Raw genomic sequence first — 20,190 nt, 5'->3', positions numbered from 1 at the left:
TCTTATAAATTATAAGTTTCTTTAATTTTCTGAAAATGTAATATCTAATTAAATTAATACGCATAAAATGAAATATGGCGTATTTATCTTTGTTGTTATCTACTGAAAGAAAGTCCAAAAGGAACAGAGTTACGGCAAAACGGACCATCCAAAGAAGCTGTCATTTTTTCTCTATAATAATAAATAAACTAAATACCCAATAGTTCCTAATCTAATTTTCATTTCTCTTCATCTCTCGAGTCATATCTTCTATTTTCTGCAGACTCACTAAAATAATACTCTTAACATCTTTCCAAAGAAAAAAGAAAAGTCTTACCCCGTTTTAGCTCTCCTTTAATTTCCCCCGGCTCACGATCTTTGAGTTTGGGTTTTGTTCTTTTGATTAATTAATGGACTCCGCTTAGACCATCAGGTACAAATAATCCATTTCCATTTCTTTTTCTTTTTGAAAATTCTATTGGCTGTGGACACTGTAAATATTAAAAACACATTGGGAAATGACAGGACTGTATCTTTTTTATGTTTTGCTTTTTCACAGGACCTGAATTGGGAAAAAAGGGGTTAAAGAAGAAGCAGCAAAAAGGAACAGTCTTGGGTACTGTGACACTGAATTGTTGAAGGAACAATCATGGCCGTGGATGAGAATGGCTCGTTGAATCGGACGGATGACAGTGTAAAGAATAATTCTGCTGTGGTCGATCATCAACCAAATCAAAATGGTCTGCCACGGTCAACGTTACCCAATGATCAGAATATTCAGATGGATGTTTTTCAACAGCATAAGCAAAGCATCAACGGTAACGGCGTGATGGGTCATCAGCATAATTTTAAGGAAATGAAGGGTGTTGATTTGAGAAGAAATGGAAGTGAGGAAGGGTTTAAGATGAGGGATTTGGAGGAAATGTTCACCAAATTGAACCCTATGGCTGAAGAGTTTGTGCCCCCTTCACTCTCTAGCAATCAGGGAGTAGTGCCATTCTCTCCAGGTGGAGAACAATTTGGGTTTGATGCTTTCAATTATGTAATGCAAGCTGGATTTGGTGATGGAAATTTCAACAGAAGGGTATCTATGTCATTACTTCTTCTTTTTTCCTAATATATCATGTTTTTCACTTAGGGTGTGTTTGGTATGAAGGAAAATATTTTCCATGGAAAATTTTGGCTTGGAAAACAAGTGGGTTTCTGACTTAGCTTTTGGTAAGTAAGTAAAAAAAGTATTATCCCGAGAGCATGTATATGTAATCTAGCAAAACACTATGATATGGGGGTGGAATAGGGTGAGGAGTGGGGGTGGCGAGGGGTAAGATGGTGAAGGGGTGGGGGTGGGGGCCGTTGGTGGGTGAGGAGGAGACAATGAACTTGAAATATCACCTATGGAACTTGTTTTCCCTACTTCCATAAGGAAGTCATTTTCCTCATTTTTGAGGAACTTGTTTTCCTATTGAAAATGTTTCCTAAAATATTTTGGCCAACCAAACACAGGAAAATTGACCAAACACACCCTTAGTAGCTACTGGAAAACAGTGCATATGCAAATGTTAGGTTCTTCAGTTTACTGTTTGTTCCTCTTATTGGTTGCCGTATGTATGTTAAATCGAAATCGATCACATGTAGTAGGAAATTTCATAGATGGTATCAGGCAAGAACATATATGGAGGAGTATATAGTTATTGAGGTCTAAAAAGGAGAAAGGTTCGATGTCTCTCTCTGTCCGTGTTTTCTAGAATGACAAGTCTGTGTCGTCGCCCTTTGTTAACTTGTTTGTACTGGTTCACTGTCATTGAGTCGTGGCTAACAATTCGGGTTAAAATGCACTGGCAGAAGAGAAATGGCAATGGTCTTGGTAGGAGGCGGACGAATGTTCGGACAAGCATGGCCCAACGAGAAGAGGTTATAAGGAGAACAGTTTATGTGTCTGACATTGATCATCAGGTACTAAGCAGAGGGGTACTCAGGCTACTTGTTCATTATTTATTGGGTACCATCATTTTTTTTTTCTTTTTCCGTGGGGACTTATTGTTCTTATTTTGTGTAGGTGACTGAAGAGCAACTTGCTACACTCTTTCTTACTTGTGGGCAGGTGAATATGTTTCCCGTTCGGTCATGCTTCCGCATTCATCATTTACAGCACTTTTTGTTGCCATAATCTGACTAACCTTGATGTGCTGAAGGTGGTTGACTGTCGCATATGTGGAGACCCCAATTCTGTGCTCCGCTTTGCTTTTATTGAATTTACTGATGAAGGTATGTTGAACCATAATCTTTCGTTTGACAGTTTCTATTTTTGGTTAAATTTCTTGTGTCTAACCGTGGCATTGTCTCATGTATGGTCTGCAGAAGGTGCAAGGAATGCTCTGAGTCTTGCAGGAACTATGCTAGGGTTTTACCCTGTGAAAGTTCTTCCCTCCAAAACTGCAATTGCACCAGTTAATCCAACATTTCTTCCGAGGGTGAGAAATTGTGTACATTTTTGGTATTTCCTTTTTGCAAAAATTTTGTAGAGGGCGATGAAGGGATACCTCTGTGTTGCTAATACTAAATTTTTTACCTTTGGCACTGATATCTAGTCTGAAGATGAACGGGAGATGTGTGCAAGAACTATATACTGTACAAACATTGATAAAAAGGTAATTTTGGGTTTGTAATCCCTGTTTCACATGGTTGAAGAGCATCTATGGAAATAATGCTTTATGACTTGTCCATTTGTATGAAATAGGTTACTCAAGCAGATGTCAAGCTCTTTTTCGAATACTTTTGTGGAGAGGTTTGTAGCTTCTCACCTGACTTGTCTGAAATTGCTTGTACTAGTTAAGGTCCTTACTCTTGCGGTTTTCTTCTCTAACGCAGGTTAGGCGCTTGAGGTTGCTTGGTGACTATCATCATTCCACTCGCATAGGTTTTGTCGAGTTTGTTATGGTAACTCTCATGAGCTTTTCTTGGTTTTGCCGTCTGATATATCATACTGCTCTGGGCTTTTGCTTCTTTCTAGTCTTAAGAACTAGTAGAACCTCCAACTTACCAGTTTTCAATAAAAAAAAAAAAGAAAAAAAAAGAACTAGTAGAACCTCCATTCAGAATGCGTGTTGTCTTTCACTATCCATGCTCCTAGTTTAACATTTTCATGATTACTGATCTGAGTGAGTGGTAAAACATCAGTTTTGTCAGTTCTTGAATTTCATGTGGCCGAAGTAAGTTCTTGGTAGTAGTTTGGCCACTTATGTGAATATTAGATAATGTTGACACAAACTGAATTTTGATTCAATATTTTTCTCCCCTTGCTTGCTGGAGTGCCAGTCAAAGCTTATGTTGTTATCTATCCTTGTCACCAGAAACTAATCCTAATATTCTTAACTAGATAACATGAGCCATGTGGAGCATTACTTTCTCTCTGTTAATAATCTTCAGAGGCGGACCTACCATATAGGGAGAGGGGGGCTTAAAGGCACCTGTTAACCTCAAAAAAAGTCTCCTGAAGTACGCATATATATTTTACTAGGCACCTATTACACAAATGTTAGAAGGGGTCACTGCTCGATGGGGCTCCTTAGGTTTGCCCTTAGGTTCAATGACTTGGTTTGATTCCTAGCTATAGCATACCTTTTTTTTTTTTTTTTTTTTTTTTTTTGTGTGTGTGTGTGTGTTGTACAGCTTTTTTGAGCATACCATATTATTACTTTTTGTTGATTTTTCTTTCTTTAGTTTTCCCCCTTTTCTTTAGCTACCAGATTCTATTTAAGAAGGTAACATATTTCAATGTATAAATATAATCATCTGCTTGTGCTGGAAACCAAAATATGGGTGTTACATCAATAAACTAGAAGTGCAGTCCTTGTTCTTGTTCTTCTTAGAAGGAACCTAAAACTTCTAAAATTGAATCAAGGTCATTCATATATTACAATTCACACCAAAAACTAAAAAGGAGAATACAACTCATTTTGATATTTGTATAAGACTGTATCTTAAAAGAGTCTTGAGTTCCTTTCCTTCCATATTGTCCACCAAATGGTTGTTCGGACAATTTTCTGTCTGTCTTTGTAAGTGGTAAAGTTCCCCCCTGTTCCAACTTGACAAGAGTTCCGAAGTTCTTCCCGGCATTGCCACCTAATACCCCTGAGGCCGATGAACAAATCCCATAGTTGGCTGGTCACTTTACAATGTAGAACAAGTGGTTGATTGTCTCAACATCTTGCCCACACAAATGACATCTTGAGCAAATTTTTATTCCCCTCTTCCTTAAGTTTTCCTGAGTAAGGACAACTTCTCTAGCTACCAACCAAGTAAGCAATCCACTTTATATTGTACCTCTACTTTCCATATATGCTTCCAATGCCATAGACTGATTTTGGATCGACCTGGTTTAAATCTTTATATGCTGAGCTGACTGTATGCATTCCACTGCTATGCTTTTGCCAGCTAAGTGTATCTTCCCCTCTTGTGGTCCTTTGCCGCATTATTTTTCTTGCTTTTTCTTTCTTTACCCCCACCTCCACCCCCCCCCCCCCCCCCCCCCCCTTTTTTTTAAAAAAAAAAATTAAATCCCTTCCTCAAAAAGTCTCAAACCCACTTCTCCGTCCATGATAGAAATCAGAAACTAAGAAACTCTTTCTCCAGTTTCAAACTGGGTCGGCCTATGATAGTGTTTACTATAGTTGAAACGTTGTGAGAAAGGTCCATCATTTGCTGGTCAGTTCAAACTGTGAATATTAATGTGCTTGTGTTTATTTTTCAATAGCTAATGTGCATGCTTTTTATTGGATGCTTTGTTGTCAGAGTAGTTGAGTGCATGACAAACATAGGATATGGTACCCACTCGCTGTTCAGTAAATCTTTGAGGTATTTAGTTGTGTAGATTGAGTTGCTGGAAGGAGAGGGGTCCTTTGGTCAGTCGCATAAAAACAACCCCAATACAAAAATCCGCATAACTACTACATATAAAGTATAAAATAAATAAAGCTCTGCATTGCGATGTAATCCTTGCATAACTAATACAATGTTTGGTTTCTAGTATAACAATCATAATTGATTTAATGTTTGATTTTAAGTATTAAATTCAGCATTACTACTACTGACATAACTTTGGAGGGATTCTATGTATTATTTTATGTGGGATAGAGTGTGGAACAGAAATTAGTTTATTAGCAACAACAACAACAACAACAAGCCCAGTATAATCCCACCATGTGGGGTCTGGGGAGGGTAGAGTGTACGCAGACCTAACCCCCACCTTGAAAGGTAGGGCGGCTGTTTCTGAAAGACCCTCGGCTCAAGAGAAGAAAACAAGACAAAAGGTCAGATAGGGCCAAGCATATCGAAAACAATATGAAAACAAGGAATAACAAAAGCGAGAAAGTCATGGTAGAACAGTCCGGAAAGAAAGGAGCCAGTGTAGATATTTGTGGCTGTTGCTTTGATGGGAACCCTTACTGCTTTTACTATGTGGATTCTGTACTTCTTGATCACTTAATGAAGCTGGAAGAGAAGTGCTCTATACTATTGATACTGCTATGGGAAGATACTATTGTAATAACTAGATCAGCTTTACCATCCAAGTAACCTTCACATTGGAGAAAAGTGCTACGTACTACTTTAGTACCGTCGTGAAATCTGGTTCCCATGACAACGTAACTTCAATATACTTGCATCAGGATATCTGAATTTTTTTCTGTTCTTCAGTTGCTTTCGACTAGCATGCCATCTCTTCATCCACAACATTCGTTGAGTATGGATATAGGAGAACATAAAAAGCTTCTATTTGTCTTTGGTGGAGGTTCTAGAATTGAACTTCCTCACAGCACTCTCTCTAGGTTTCAGTTGCAATTTGCATCAGTTCTCCTTCATGCACTGCTTCTATTTCGCTACTACCCCGGCTGATTCATATTTTTTGCCAGTGCTGTAAGTCAAACAGGAGATTTCTATAGTGTTGCCCTTTCTGTTTTTGGATAGGAGAATGCCACACTTCTGTTGGCCTCCTCCTTCTGATTGGTTGTAGGTGAATTCTTTTCAAGGAGGACACTTCCAGACAATAACAAACTTTGTCGGTGTTAGACTTAATCTTTGTCTTGACCTATTCTCTGTTGTCTTCATAAAATTTTGAATTCCTCCATTGTACCGCTTGTTATTTTTGTTTTCCTAAATTTAGCACGTAGCGTTCCATGGCTATGCTGTTTAATTTACTTTGATGATGAATTCTCTAATTATTGCAGGCTGAGAGTGCCATTGCTGCACTGAACTGCAGTGGTGCTATACTGGGATCACTCCCTATAAGGTTGCTCTCTGATTCCAGTAAACTTCCTGCTGATGCTTCTTCTCTATTTTATTGACATTTCCATTAATCTTAAAAACTTTTTCCATACTGCAGAGTAAGCCCATCAAAGACTCCTGTCCGACCACGTGCTCCTCGCTCGCCGGTGCAGTGAGAAATCACTTTGCATTCCTCATCTGATCTTATATATCTAAATACATACGTAGATATAGCTACCATCGAGTACCTCCTGGAATTTTCTTTTAGTTTATTCGTGTTACAGCTTGGCATCCCTCACCAACAGGATTCTTGTTCCTATGCTTGTACTGTTGGCTGTTTTGTGAGTGCTTATGGTGATGTAATTTAAGTTTGATATATTATGTTTCTCTGGGCAATGCCTCGAGTACCCATACTGACTGATGTTCTAACGGTGACATTGATCCAATGAGTTCCTCGATATTCTGCTACCTCATTGGTTTGTGATTCTGTGTCTGGATGTACACAATTCATCTTGTCGTCGTCTAATATTTAGTCGATATGCTTTGTTCTATATAGCTGGATGATTATTCAGCTTATCAACTTCTTAGTTGGCCTGAGTGTGTTTTCTTCATTATTTTTATATCTTGATGGCTGTAATTTTCCACAAAACAAGTATCAGGTCCTGGACGTAATGTGACCTTTCACGAGAATTAAGAAAAAGACCAGGCTTGTTAAATAAGAAGGCTATACCGTAGTCCCTTGATTATGAAGATATCAAGGGTCAAAGTAGGTCGGGTTTAGACCAAGAGAATAGAATACTCAACAAATAAGTTTTGACAATTCAATTTTTATAAGTAGCAGTTAAAGTAAATAATTTTTATATATAAATAGCACTGTAATACATTACAAAATATTGTACAAATAAAAGAATATAAATTCCTTTTGTTCCTTTGTTAATGTCTTGCTTACGGACCTACTTTATTCTTTTGGAAAGAAGATGTCCCCCCTTTGACTATTCCCTTCACTTTTATATTTGCAGAATTTTTCATCATAAGTTTGGGTCTTTTCCTATTGTAGATTTGCAAAACACATGCTACTGTGGTTTTGTTCATCTCAAACATATATATGTCTGCGATGGATTTCTAGAGCCATGTCTTTGACCGTTAGAAACATTGTCTAATAACTTTTTGGTAGTATTGAAACTTACGGGTAGATCAAATTTATATCTCCGTAGTCCCTCAATTGCTCACCATGAAAAATGACTTACACCTAAATACCAATACAAAGAAAGTATAAAGAGAATTTACTCCTCACATATTAATCACAGGCGGTGGGAAAAGCCACTTAGCCGTTCATATGTGCCTGTTGGTAATTTCATATTTCTTGATTAGGTGAAGTGACTGCTTCATCTCCTTGAAGCCATAACCATCACCAAGGCCAAACAATGCTATATGTAAATACAAGTTCTGTTTCCCAAAAAATATGGATTTTGTCAAGACAGCAATTGCGAAAATCAGTTAAATAAATCAACTTGAGAATTGATAAGAAAATATCATAACAAAACAATAATAAAGAAATTAATGGGATTATAATTTTGTACTGTGAATTTTAATGATTGGTAGTGGGTAGCATCATTTATGGGAATCTTCAAGCAATCAACGGGATTGACATATGCATCTTCTAATGTGCATTCTAGAACATGATGAATTTGCTCAATTAGAAATTGTTCTTGTGATGCAAATGAACGAGGAAAAACAGATCCCACTGACGAACATTTTGGACAATTTGCCAATTTGGTTCATTGTTTCTCCATATCTTGATATTAAAATCGGAAAAATTGTTATCCTAAAAACAATAATAAAAATATCAAAAATAATTCAATGGAGTTAAATTATGTAAAGGAAATTAATGAGTAGGCAAGACGTTTCTCAGAAAATTAGAATAGTAATTTCTCCCACACGAAAAGAAAAGCCTACTCTAAAAATTAAAATTGCACGTTTTGATCTTTCCTAAGTCCTACCACACCAACTTGACCCAAAGAATGAAGGATCCTGGAAGGAAAGAGGACTGCTGGATGAATAGAATAAGGACTATTTTGTTTGTATGAAGTAAGGGTGGGGACGGGGACGGGGACGGGGACGGTAGGGAACTATCTGGGGCGCAGAACGGGACGGGAGACTTTTTAAAGGGGGATTTAGGGGGACCGGGACTTTGGGCGGACGGGATAATAGGGGATTTTTTGGGGGGCCCGTGACGGGACGGGCCTGGGGGACCGGGGGGGGGGTTTAAAATTTATTTAAATATTTAATTTTAAATTACTAAATAGATATAAATTTAATATAAAACTTCAAACTTAACATTTAAGAACTATTTATTTTTTCTAAGGGCTATTTTTTGAACTTCTAAGAGCTATTATTTTTAATTTATTACATAATATTAAATATAATTTCAAGTCTTTATAAAATTTATAAAGAATTGTATTTTTTTTAGTAGTTATGTAAAGAAAATAATTACAAGTAAGAACTTTATGTTTTATTTATTCAAAATAGATCTTTTAAATTTCATAAAACTTGATTCAAAGTCTCAAATACAAGAAGAACACATAATCTACACAGCCACCTTCTAAGAAGGGTTCTGTTTGAATTAGGCCTCTAAGCTACAATAAGATCACCTAATCTACACAGCCACCTTCTAGGAAGGGTTCTGTTTTAACTAGGCATCTAAATAGTTAATTATAAATTATCATACTAAAACTTGTACGGATCTATGTATATTTTTTCTAAATGTCGTATTGCTTATGTTGCATCTAATTCTGGAATTGGCACTGCTGCTTGACGGTCCATAAGTTCCATGCCATCATCGTTGTTAGTGTTGATTCTTCTTCTTCTTCTTCTTCTTCTTCTTCTTCTTCTTGACGGGTTAATTTTGATAGCCCACAATTTCTTCTTTCTGCGTTGATCCAATCGACAGAAATCTCCAAGCTATCTTGTGCTAATCAATGTCTGTGGTCTCCGAGTTGAAATCTTGCCTCGCTAAAAGCTAGCTCCGAAGCTACTGATGATGATTGAATAGTTAGGACATCTCGAGCCATTTTTTAGAATAATGGAAATGACTTGCCACGCTCCCTCCACCATCCTAAAATAACTTCATTGTCGTCGTCGTCCACAATGATGCTTTCCAATCCCTGATTAAGATAAGCATCAATGTCATTTTCATTTTGAGTAGAAGCAATACCAAGCCATGCAGTATCCATTGATTTATCAAATTTTTTATTGCCAAATTTAGCTTTATTTTTTTGTGAAGGACGTTCATTTCCACTTCTACTTTTCAAAGATTTATAATTATTAGACATTATTTTAGCTTTTAATTCTATGCTACGTTTACACTCCTCAACATTTGGATGTTCTTTAGGAGGAATTTCTAGCTGCAAATAAATTTTGTCAACAAGTCCCTGAGCACCTCTTAATTTTAAAGATGGGTCAAGTATACAAGCAATCAAATAAACATCGGGAATAGGAAAAAAAATACTTTTTAAATTTGAGAATCATTTCATCAACAACTTCCTCATGTTCGTTTGATTCTCTATATTCCGCAAATAGTTTTGTAAGTCCACAAATATAAAATAACATTTGTGCAATGTAGGATAGTATTGACCGGAAAATGCTTTTATTGCGATAAATTTTTTCTAAAAAAATACATAGCCCTTCAATTTCATTCAAATCACTATCTTGTATTTATTTAGTGGGACGATAATGATGTGCATTAAAAACATATTGAAGGGGTTTTTGATATTGGTGACAGCAACAAGTAGCATTTCATATAAAGAATTCCACCTAGTACAAACTTCTTTTGGAATTTTTCTAACAGGCAAATTTTGCTCAACATAATATTTTTTAAACAAATTAATTCTACTTTGCTTATGAGGCTAAAAACATATTGACAAGCATATCGTATTTTTTTTTTAGAGAACCCTCAAATAAATCAAGACCATCTTTTACAACTAATTAAAAATATGACATGCACATCGGACATGAAAAATATCAAGGTTAATTGGGAAATTTTTTATAGCCATAAGTTCAACAGTCTTAGTCATGAAAGAAACATTATCAAATGTAACATTTAAAACTTTGTCAAGAAGACCATATAATTGCAAAACGTCTTGAACATTTGTAGAAATTTAAGGACCTGTTTTTTTCTCATTAATATATTTATAACCAAGTATATGCTTTTGCATATTCCAATTATGATCAATCCAATGTGCCGTAACACATAAATAATTATTGCCATTGGGGAAGGGGGACTCCAAACGGTGTGATTTTGGACTCAGCCGTTGGAGTCCCAACGTTCTTATTTTTGGGGAAGGGGGACTTCAACGGTCAGATTTCAATTTTAAAAAAAAAACCGGCGGGTCGGGACCGGGTCAGCCGATCCGGTACCGGGCCTGACCGGAATTTTCCAGGCCTTCCGTCCCACTACCCTTCCCCGTACTCCCTCTGCGCGATCCCCCTAAACTGACCGGTATTGGACCGGGCCGGAGCCAAGACGGTACCGGGACTGACCCGGCCCCACTGACACCCTTAGTATGAAGTATGAACAGAGAGAGACGTTCCTTAGGGGAATTGCTTAAAAAGTGATTTTACGTCTTTCTACGGAGAGCCTTTTATAGACAAAAGTATAAGTTCTCATTTGAAATAACCAACTAATGAGTTATGACCTTTATTTGGTGCATTCATTTAACCGATCAAACCAACTTGAGTATTCTAAAATATTCTTTCATGTCATAAACTTATTATACTTCCAAAGTTAAAGCAAACTTTCTCAACTGAAGGCATTTTTTTTAATAGGTCATAACAACATTATGTTTTAATAATCGCCTGCAAAATATAGATTAATGTGGATATCCTAAACTAATTCTATAATTGTCTATAAAGCCTCTAGTTGTTAGGAACCCATGGATTGCTCAAGACATTAATTTCCTGACTAATCCTCAATCTATATCTATATCTATCTATATATATATAAACAGAGGACATAGGCCCGTTGATTTGACACTCTCTATGGCTAGGAATGGTATTTTTCTTTTTTCTCAATTTTTTTTTCTTCTATTTTTCCATCTTTGTGTTGTTGCAAAAAAAAAGTCAATAGTCACTTCTCAAAATCCGAAAAGTCACCTCTTAAATTGATTTAATTACACCTGCATTCTCTCACCTCTTCACGTCTCTTCCAAAATTCTCTTAACGCCACCAAACCCAGATTCCAAATTTCACTCAACATAAGACTTTTTTCCCCATGATGCTTTCTTATTTTACCCTTGCTGTATGGTGGTTTGCTTTCCAGGTAAAAATTGAATTTGATATATTTTCTTTATTGCTGGAAAAAGGTTTTAACCATAAAACGCTACTTGTGGCCTTTGCTCTCCTCTTTTTATTTCCATTCTATACATTACCCGATTTACTATTTTAATTGTGTAAATGTACTACCTCCACTTTTACTTATCCAGTATTCTAAAAATAGATTTTAACTTTTAATTATCACTTTTAGCATATCAAGAAAAGATAATTTCTTTTTTCTATTTTACCCATAGTATTAATTACTCATTTCAAATCATCTTTCAAATCCATTACAAATGTGCACTAATTAATACAAGGTAAATTAAACACTTCATTTATTATTTCTTAAGGGCTTAATACCCAGATGGACCCTTAAATTTGGCATGTTTTGTAAGATAGGCATATAAACTTATAAGGTGACCAGATAGACACTTAAACTTACTCAAAGTGTATTTTTCAAGTTTTTCAGTTGTTTTGAAAACAAAAACTATATTTTTCAAACACTCACAATTTTCATGGCCAAACAAGCCCTAAATATATCACAAAATATTTTTTTTAAAATGCAAAAATAAGGCAAACGCATATACATGAGACTATAAATGTGCACTTAAACCAATAAATACTCGCTAATCGTAATTTTGCAGCTTTCAATTAACTCGATCTTTTTTTACACTTGAATAATTAAAAAACAATAACTTTAACCAATAAAAATCCTTAAAAAAAGAAATTTCAAATTAAGAAATTTCTAAGTTCAGTATTTCAAGTGTAAAAGAAATTTCAAATTAAGAAACTGTAAAGCCGAGAATTTATGTACTCCCTCTGTCTCAATTTATGTGAGACAATTTAAATTTCGAGAGTCAAACTTCCTTATTTTTATCGTGAATTCTTACATACAATCTTTATGTTTTTTGAAAAACAATTTACATATTTAAAACTACATAAAAGTAATATAAGTCACAATAATTTTTGAAACAAATTAACTATAAAACTTGAAAAGTTAAAAAAAAAATACGTATATATGCTTCAAGACAAAGTTTGCCCCCTCCGGCAGACTTTTAGTTAAACATGACTAAAAGTCTGCCGGAGGGGGCATAGCGAAATTTAAACTCTGCTTTGCAATTTTTTTTAAATTTTTAATTGAGCGGGGGTTCGAACCCAGAACCTATGGATTTTAGCCGAAGGGTAAAATTTAAAGACCACAAATATGACAAAATTTAAATACCACCCCAAAAAAAGGGCAATTCTGTGAATTGTCCTAAAATATGGGGCTCCCAAAAATTGAGAGCCCAAGGCCATTGCCTTAGTGGCTTTGACCTTGAGGCAGCCTTGCCCACGCCCCCAAACCCCATGACCCAATGTTTTCTATTTATATCCTAGGTAAGAAATCTCAAAAGTCACTTCTTATATTTTGTTAATTACACCTCATCCAAAGGTCTCTAGAAGACACAGTTGACAACAGATGCATAAAACTTTTCCCCGGCAGATCGATTCTGTACAACTTTTCCTTTTCTTCGTATACTTTTACCTTCCCCTTTAGAATAGACTTTAAAGAACTAGAATTTATAACTTTTCTCAAGGTTTTTATTTAGTTTGTGATCAATATTCATTAGTCTTAAAATAATGGATAGTAAGAATCTTTTCCAACGTTTAATGGCGAGACTATATTAATGTTTCAGAAAGGTATTAGTCTTTAGATCATGACTTCACTAATGGAATTTATATCTTTTAGATTACCTATTTGATCTGATTTTTCTTATAAAATTTATGTATAACAATGATTGTTAATTAATGTTCTGATTTATTTTATCCTGCGCGAAGCGTGAGCAAATTGACTAGTATAATTATAAAAGAATAAAATGAATAAAGAATGAGGTGTCTCCAAGAAATGTAAATACGGAGCACATCAATAAAGTGATGGAATGAGTACTGCAAAATGTGCAACTACATCAATTTAAGCCAATATAGGTAGCCAAGAAGAGAACGTCACTAAATCACAATAGTACATTGGTGAGTCAAACCATTACTCTCACTAAAACTGACACATAAATAATACATGAATACAAAATCATAAACTCTGAAAGGAAATAATTCATAAAAAACTCCATTATGTAATATGATAACACAGTTAAGCAGTCAATCACTGAGAATTTCTTATTTAAATACATTCTTTTTTTAATTTTAGGTAATTTCAATCGACCGTAACTCTTTCGGCATAACTGTGATAAATTAGTTATCCTTTATACAGTTAGTCGTAGCCTGATCAAGGCTGTCAACTTTCTATGCCTCTTTATGACAATATTAGCAACTCTTTACTGCACGTAACCCAAGTGTGGTTATCATTCATGTTGTGCCTTGTTACGATAAATTAGTAACCCTTTGTATGGTTACTCTAACCTTTTGTAAGCTATGAAACACATCTAATCTTTCGGTATAACTGTGATAAATTCTTTATAAAATTACTGGTAGCCTGATCAGGCTACCAACTTTCTGTGCCTCCTTATAACAATATTAGCAACTCTTTACGACTGCTCCTGACTCAATTGTGGTTACCATTCATATGTTAATAACCCTTTATACGGTTAGTCTTTTGTAAGCCACGAAACACATATAATTTATAGTTAAGAACAATGTAGATTAAGTAGGTTCTTGTACTACTTCTTTTGTTTCAATCTATCAGTCTTGTTTTTTATATTTAATATAACTTTATATTTTTAAAATCTAACATTGTTTAAAGGGTAAAGGGTCAAAAATGCCCCTCTACTTTGGGAAAAGAATTAAAAATATCCTCCGTTATAAATTTGGGTAAAAAATATTCCTCCTACTATTAAAGTTTTCAAATATATCCTATCTTAATGGAAATTCCCACATCCCCAAAATAACCCAATTTCATTTTTAAACCCGCTCCATTTAAACCCGACCCAATTACATAAAAAACCCATATGGGACCAACTTGTTTCGAGTCCTACATCTGGAGCCGCTAGGTACAGGAGCAGGTAACCCATAAGGGTTTTTTGTTTAGTTGGGTCGGGTTTAAAAATAAAATCGGATTATATTGGGGAATTCCATTAACACAGGGGTATATTTAAAAACTTTAATGACGGGAGGGGTATTTTTGACCCAAATTTGTAATGGAAGATATTTTTAGCCTTTTTCTCAAAGTAGAGGGGTATTTTTTATTCTTTTTCTTGTTTAAAATCGCTAGATTTAATTTTTTTTATGATATATATATATAAAATGAAAACTATAAAAGATACTCCATCCGTTTCAATTTATGTGAACCCATTTGACTGGACACGACATTTAAGAAAGAGGGAAGACTTTTGAAACTTGTGGATCAAAATAAGTCTTGAATATTTGTGTGACTGTAGATCATTCATAAAGTAAATTTATTTTCAAATTAGAAAAGAGGTCATTAATTTTTAGTACGGATTAAAAAAAAAATAAGTTCACATAAATCGAAACAAAGGAGTATTAATATAATTTCAAATATTTTGTACCTAAACAATTTTTTATTTTAAGATAGGAAGATGAAGTACTTCTGTTTGTTGTTATCTACTGAAGTACTTATGTTTGTTGTTATCTACTGTAAGAAAGTCCCCAAAAAAAAAAAAAAAAAGAGCTGTGGCAAAACGGACCATCCTAAGAAGCTCGTCGGTTTTCTCTATCAGCTAATAACTCTCTGTTGCGTCATATCTTCTGTTTTTCTGCGGACTCCTTCAAATAATTCTCGTAATAATAATACATCACTCCAAAGAAAAAAGAATTTACCCCAGCTCACGATCTTTGAGTTTGGGTGTTGTTCTTTGATTAATTAATAAACTCCGCTTAGACCATCAGGTACTATTATCCATTTCCATTTCTTTTTCTTTTTGAAAATTCTATTGGCTGTGGACACTGTAAATATTAAAAACACATTGGGAAATGACAGGACTGTATCTTTTTTATGTTTTGCTTTTTCACAGGACCTGAATTGGGAAAAAAGGGGTTAAAGAAGAAGCAGCAAAAAGGAACAGTCTTGGGTACTGTGACACTGAATTGTTGAAGGAACAATCATGGCCGTGGATGAGAATGGCTCGTTGAATCGGACGGATGACAGTGTAAAGAATAATTCTGCTGTGGTCGATCATCAACCAAATCAAAATGGTCTGCCACGGTCAACGTTACCCAATGATCAGAATATTCAGATGGATGTTTTTCAACAGCATAAGCAAAGCATCAACGGTAACGGAGTGATGGGTCATCAGCATAATTTTAAGGAAATGAAGGGTGTTGATTTGAGAAGAAATGGAAGTGAGGAAGGGTTTAAGATGAGGGATTTGGAGGAAATGTTCACCAAATTGAACCCTATGGCTGAAGAGTTTGTGCCCCCTTCACTCTCTAGCAATCAGGGAGTAGTGCCATTCTCTCCAGGTGGAGAACAATTTGGGTTTGATGCTTTCAATTTTCTTGGCGATGGAAATTTCAATAGGAGGGTATCTCTCTAATCACTTTTTCTCTTTCCCTAATTTCTCATGTTTTCATTTAGTAGCTACTGGAAAACACTGCATATGCAAATGTTAGGTTCTCTAGTTTGCTGTTTGTTCCTCTTTTGGTTGCCTTATGTCTGAATAGTAGGAAATTTCGTAGTTGGTATCATGCAAGAACATATAATGAGGAGGATGTAGTTATTGAGGTCTATGGAGGAGATTCGATGTTTCTCTCTGTCCCTGTTGCACCTTTTGTAATCTTGTTTGTAATAGATCACTGTCATGGAGTTGTGGCTAACAATTTGGGTTGAAATGCACTGGCAGAAGAGAAATGGCTATGGTCTTGGTAGGAGAAGGACGAATGTCCGGACAAGCATGGCCCAACGTGAAGAGGTTATAAGGAGGACAGTTTATGTGTCTGAAATTGATCATCAGGTATATTCGGGCACCGGGTACATGTTCATTATTTATTGGGTTATATCACTTTCATCTTTTTGCCGTGGGGACTTATTGTTCTTATTTTGTGTAGGTGACTGAAGAGCTACTTGCTACACTCTTTCTTACCTGTGGGCAGGTGAATTTGTTTCTCGTTCGGTCATTGCTTACACATTCAATTATAATTTATAGAACTTTTTAATATGTTAATGAAATGTTTTGTTGCCATATCTGACTAACCTTAATGGGTTGAAGGTGGTTGACTGTCGCATATGTGGAGACCCCAATTCTGTACTCCGTTTCGCCTTTGTTGAATTTACTGATGAAGGTATGTTGAACCATAATCTTTGGTTTGGCAATGCTCTTGTCTGGTTAAGGGTTCATGTTGTCTAACAGTGGGATTATGTCTGCAGAAGGTGCAAGGAATGCTCTGAGTCTAGCAGGAACTATGCTTGGGTTTTACCCTGTGAAAGTGCTTCCCTCCAAAACTGCTATTGCACCAGTTAATCCAACATTTCTTCCAAGGGTGAGAAATTGTGTATATTTTTGCTACTTCCCTTTTGCGTAATTGCTGTTGGGGATGATGAATGGATACCTCTCTGTTGCTAATCCTGAAATTCTTACGTTCGGCGCTGATATGTAGTCTGAAGATGAAAGGGAGATGTGTGCAAGAACTATATACTGTACAAACATTGATAAAAAGGTAATTTTGGTTTTGTAATCCTTTTTCCACATGGTTGAAGAGCATCTATGGAGATAATGCTTTATCACTTGTTCATTTGTATGAAATAGGTTACTCAAGCAGATGTCAAGCTCTTTTTTGAATACTTCTGTGGAGAGGTTTGTAGCTTCTCACCTGACTTGTCTGAAAGTGCTTGTCCTAGTTAAGGTCCTTACTCTATGCCTTTTCTTCTCTAACGCAGGTTAAGCGTTTGAGGTTGCTTGGTGACTATCATCACTCCACTCGTATAGGTTTTGTCGAGTTTGTTATGGTAACTTCCATGAGCTTTTCTTGGTTTTGCTGTCTGACATATCATAGTGCTCTGGACTTTTTGCTTCTTTCTAGTCTTGAGAACTAGTAGAATCTCCATTTAGAATGCCTGTTCTCTTTCACTCTCCATGCTTGTAGTTTAGCAATTTCATGATGTTATTACTTATTTGGGTCTTTTACATTCAAAATGTAAAAACATCAGTTTGTCCCTTTTTGGATTTCATGTGGGCGAAGTAAGTTCTTGGTAATAGTTTGCCACTCATGTGAAATTTTGAGATAATGTTTACGTACACCGACTTTTTATTCAGAGTTCTCCTCTTGTTCAGGAGAGTGCCTGTATAAGCTTATGTTGATATCTTTGCCACCAGTAACTAATCCTTTTAAGTAGTAACATGAGCCATGTGATCATTACTTTTTCTCTGGTAATAATCTTTAGTACAGTTGAAACTTTGTGGTATGAGAAAGGTCCTTCATCTGCAGGTCTGTTCTAGTTGTATATATAATGTGCTTGCAGTTATTTTTAGTATAGCTAATGGCTGTGCTTTTTATTGGATGCTTCATTGTTAGAGTAGTAGAGTGGATGAAACATTTAGGATATGGTACCCACTTGCCAACGATGAATATGGGGTTTTTTTGTCTTTTTATGTTTTAGTTATCCATGAAAGACATGGAAGGTCTCAGAATCACCAGATTTGGATAAACTGGATGTTTGTTCTAAAAATTGGATTATTTATGGAAGAAACCCGACGACACTAAGCAAAACTAATCACTCTATAAAATGGTTCCTAGACAGTGTGAAAAAGAAGTTGCCGGTGTTGTCGTTTTGATCAGTTCAACAGCATGTATTATATTTGGCAGCTAACGTGTACATGCCAGTAGATTAGGAATTCACAGTAATGTGGTGATTACACAGTACCTGAAATGTCGTGAAGTCTGGTTCCCATGACAGTATCTTCAATATACTTGCATCAGGATATCTTCAGTATACTTACATCAGGATATCTGATAAGTTTTCTTTCCTCAGTTGCTTTTTAATAGCATGCTATCTCTTCATCCACCACATTCGTTGAGAATGGACATAGGGATACCATAAAAGAGCTTCTATTAGTCTCTTTGGTGGAGGTTCTTCAATTGAACTTCCTCACAGCACTCTCTCTAGGTTGCAGTTGCAATCTGCATTCCAGTTCTCCTTGATGCATTGGAAAGCTGTTTTCTGTTGCTTTGACACACATGGAATTTATATTTTTTGCCAGTGCTTTAAGTCAAATACTCCCCTGTTCCAATTGATGTGTCACACCATGCCTTTAAGTCCGTTTCAAAATGAATGACACTTCTGAATTGAAAGCAATTAACTTACACTTCCGGGTTTTACTGAAGCTTTTATAACCAAACAAATGTTATGGCATGTTTAAAGCACAAGTTCCAAAGTTTTATAGTGACACGAATGCTATGGCATATTTTAGACTTCAAATTTCGAAAAGTCTTCATTTCTTTCTTAAATTCCGTGTGACATAAATTGGAACAGGGGGAGTAGGAGATTTCTATAGTGTAGCACTTTCTGTTTCTGTATAGAAGAATGCCATGCTTCTGTTCACCTCCACCTTGTGATTAGTTTTTAGGTGCAAGTTTTTTCGAGGACACTTTCTAGTTGTGGTAATGATAAACTTTGTTGGTGTTAGAGACCTAGTCTTCTTGCCTATTCCTTGTTGTCTTCGGAAGATTTATTTCTAGGTTTTGTTGCTGTTGGTTACTTTAATGGACCATTCATGGTGTGAATTTATCTCACTTAGCTTCTTACTCGAGATTAATTTCCATTTGTCTTCCATGGTACGATATCAATATCGATACCAAAAACCCATGGACTCCCTATGATGTAATGCAACATATTTGAGGATATTCAAAGTACAAAATTTTGAATTCCTCCATGATGAAGTAAACTTAGCACGTAGCATTCCATGGCTATGCTGTTCAATTAATTTTGATGATAAATTCTCTGATTGTTGCAGGCTGAGAGTGCCATTGCTGCACTGAACTGCAGTGGTGCAATCCTGGGATCACTTCCTATAAGGTTGCTCTCTGATTCCAGTAGACTTCCTGCTGATGCTGCTTCTATATTTTATTGACTTTTCCATTAATCTTAAAAACTCTTTCCATACTGCAGAGTAAGCCCATCAAAGACTCCTGTCCGACCACGTGCTCCTCGCTCGCCAGTGCAGTGATGGATGACTTTGCATTCCTCGTCTGATCCTATATTTAAATACATACGTATATACAGATACCATCGACTACCTTGTGGCATTTGTCGTTTTGTTTATTCGCGTTACTCGGCTGGGCATCTCTCACCCACAGGCTTGTTCTTAAGCTTGTACTGTTGACTAGTTCATGAGTGCTTATGTTGATGTAAGTTAAGTCTGGTATATTATGTTTCTCTAGGCGATGCCTCAGAGTGCCAATACTGACTGATGTTCTAACGGTGACATTGATCCAATGAGTACCTCGATATTCCGCTACCCCATTGATTTGTGTTCCTGTGTTTTGCTCTTCTTTTTCTGAGCAAGTTCAACTTCAAACTTTTAAGACTTGAAAATGGAGTATTCTTTTTCTTCGTTCTGTATATCAGGATGATTATTCAGCGTATTAACTTCTTAGTTGGCTCGAATGTGTTTTCTTCATAATTCTTTATGCCTTTATGTCGTAATTTGCCACAAAACAAGTGTCTGCTCCATTCACAAGGATTAAGAGAAGGCT

The 20,190-nt window shown here is 35.9% G+C and overlaps 2 protein-coding genes across 2 annotated transcripts; both read left to right on the top strand.

Moving 5' to 3' along the window:
* Window positions 1-203: 203 nt before the first annotated feature.
* Window positions 204-6,708, top strand: LOC132632159 (polyadenylate-binding protein-interacting protein 11-like). The gene is made up of 11 exons (XM_060347999.1): window positions 204-412; window positions 539-1,063; window positions 1,822-1,932; window positions 2,036-2,080; window positions 2,172-2,244; window positions 2,338-2,450; window positions 2,568-2,627; window positions 2,717-2,764; window positions 2,848-2,916; window positions 6,204-6,265; window positions 6,359-6,708. Exons 2-11 carry the CDS (start codon window positions 629-631, stop codon window positions 6,414-6,416), a joined length of 1,074 nt encoding a protein of 357 aa, XP_060203982.1. The 5' UTR covers window positions 204-412; window positions 539-628; the 3' UTR covers window positions 6,417-6,708.
* Window positions 6,709-15,127: 8,419 nt separating this feature from the next.
* Window positions 15,128-19,952, top strand: LOC132632158 (polyadenylate-binding protein-interacting protein 11-like). The gene is made up of 11 exons (XM_060347998.1): window positions 15,128-15,387; window positions 15,513-16,022; window positions 16,341-16,451; window positions 16,546-16,590; window positions 16,707-16,779; window positions 16,865-16,977; window positions 17,095-17,154; window positions 17,244-17,291; window positions 17,375-17,443; window positions 19,449-19,510; window positions 19,604-19,952. Exons 2-11 carry the CDS (start codon window positions 15,603-15,605, stop codon window positions 19,659-19,661), a joined length of 1,059 nt encoding a protein of 352 aa, XP_060203981.1. The 5' UTR covers window positions 15,128-15,387; window positions 15,513-15,602; the 3' UTR covers window positions 19,662-19,952.
* Window positions 19,953-20,190: the final 238 nt, after the last annotated feature.

This window comes from Lycium barbarum, chromosome 3 (genome assembly GCF_019175385.1).
Source record: "Lycium barbarum isolate Lr01 chromosome 3, ASM1917538v2, whole genome shotgun sequence".
NCBI lineage: Eukaryota > Viridiplantae > Streptophyta > Magnoliopsida > Solanales > Solanaceae > Lycium > Lycium barbarum.
This window is presented reverse-complemented; position numbering and strand designations above follow the sequence as displayed.

Excerpts from the sequence above, each read along its gene's own strand:
- LOC132632158 (XM_060347998.1), top strand. The coding sequence starts at position 15,603 with ATGGCCGTGGATGAGAATGGCTCGTTGAATCGGACGGATGACAGTGTA. Across the intron at positions 16,023-16,340 it reads ATGGAAATTTCAATAGGAGG|AAGAGAAATGGCTATGGTCT; the intron begins GTATCTCTCTAA and ends ATGCACTGGCAG. Across the intron at positions 17,292-17,374 it reads TTGAATACTTCTGTGGAGAG|GTTAAGCGTTTGAGGTTGCT; the intron begins GTTTGTAGCTTC and ends TCTCTAACGCAG.
- LOC132632159 (XM_060347999.1), top strand. The coding sequence starts at position 629 with ATGGCCGTGGATGAGAATGGCTCGTTGAATCGGACGGATGACAGTGTA. Across the intron at positions 2,245-2,337 it reads TATTGAATTTACTGATGAAG|AAGGTGCAAGGAATGCTCTG; the intron begins GTATGTTGAACC and ends TATGGTCTGCAG. Across the intron at positions 6,266-6,358 it reads CTGGGATCACTCCCTATAAG|AGTAAGCCCATCAAAGACTC; the intron begins GTTGCTCTCTGA and ends TCCATACTGCAG.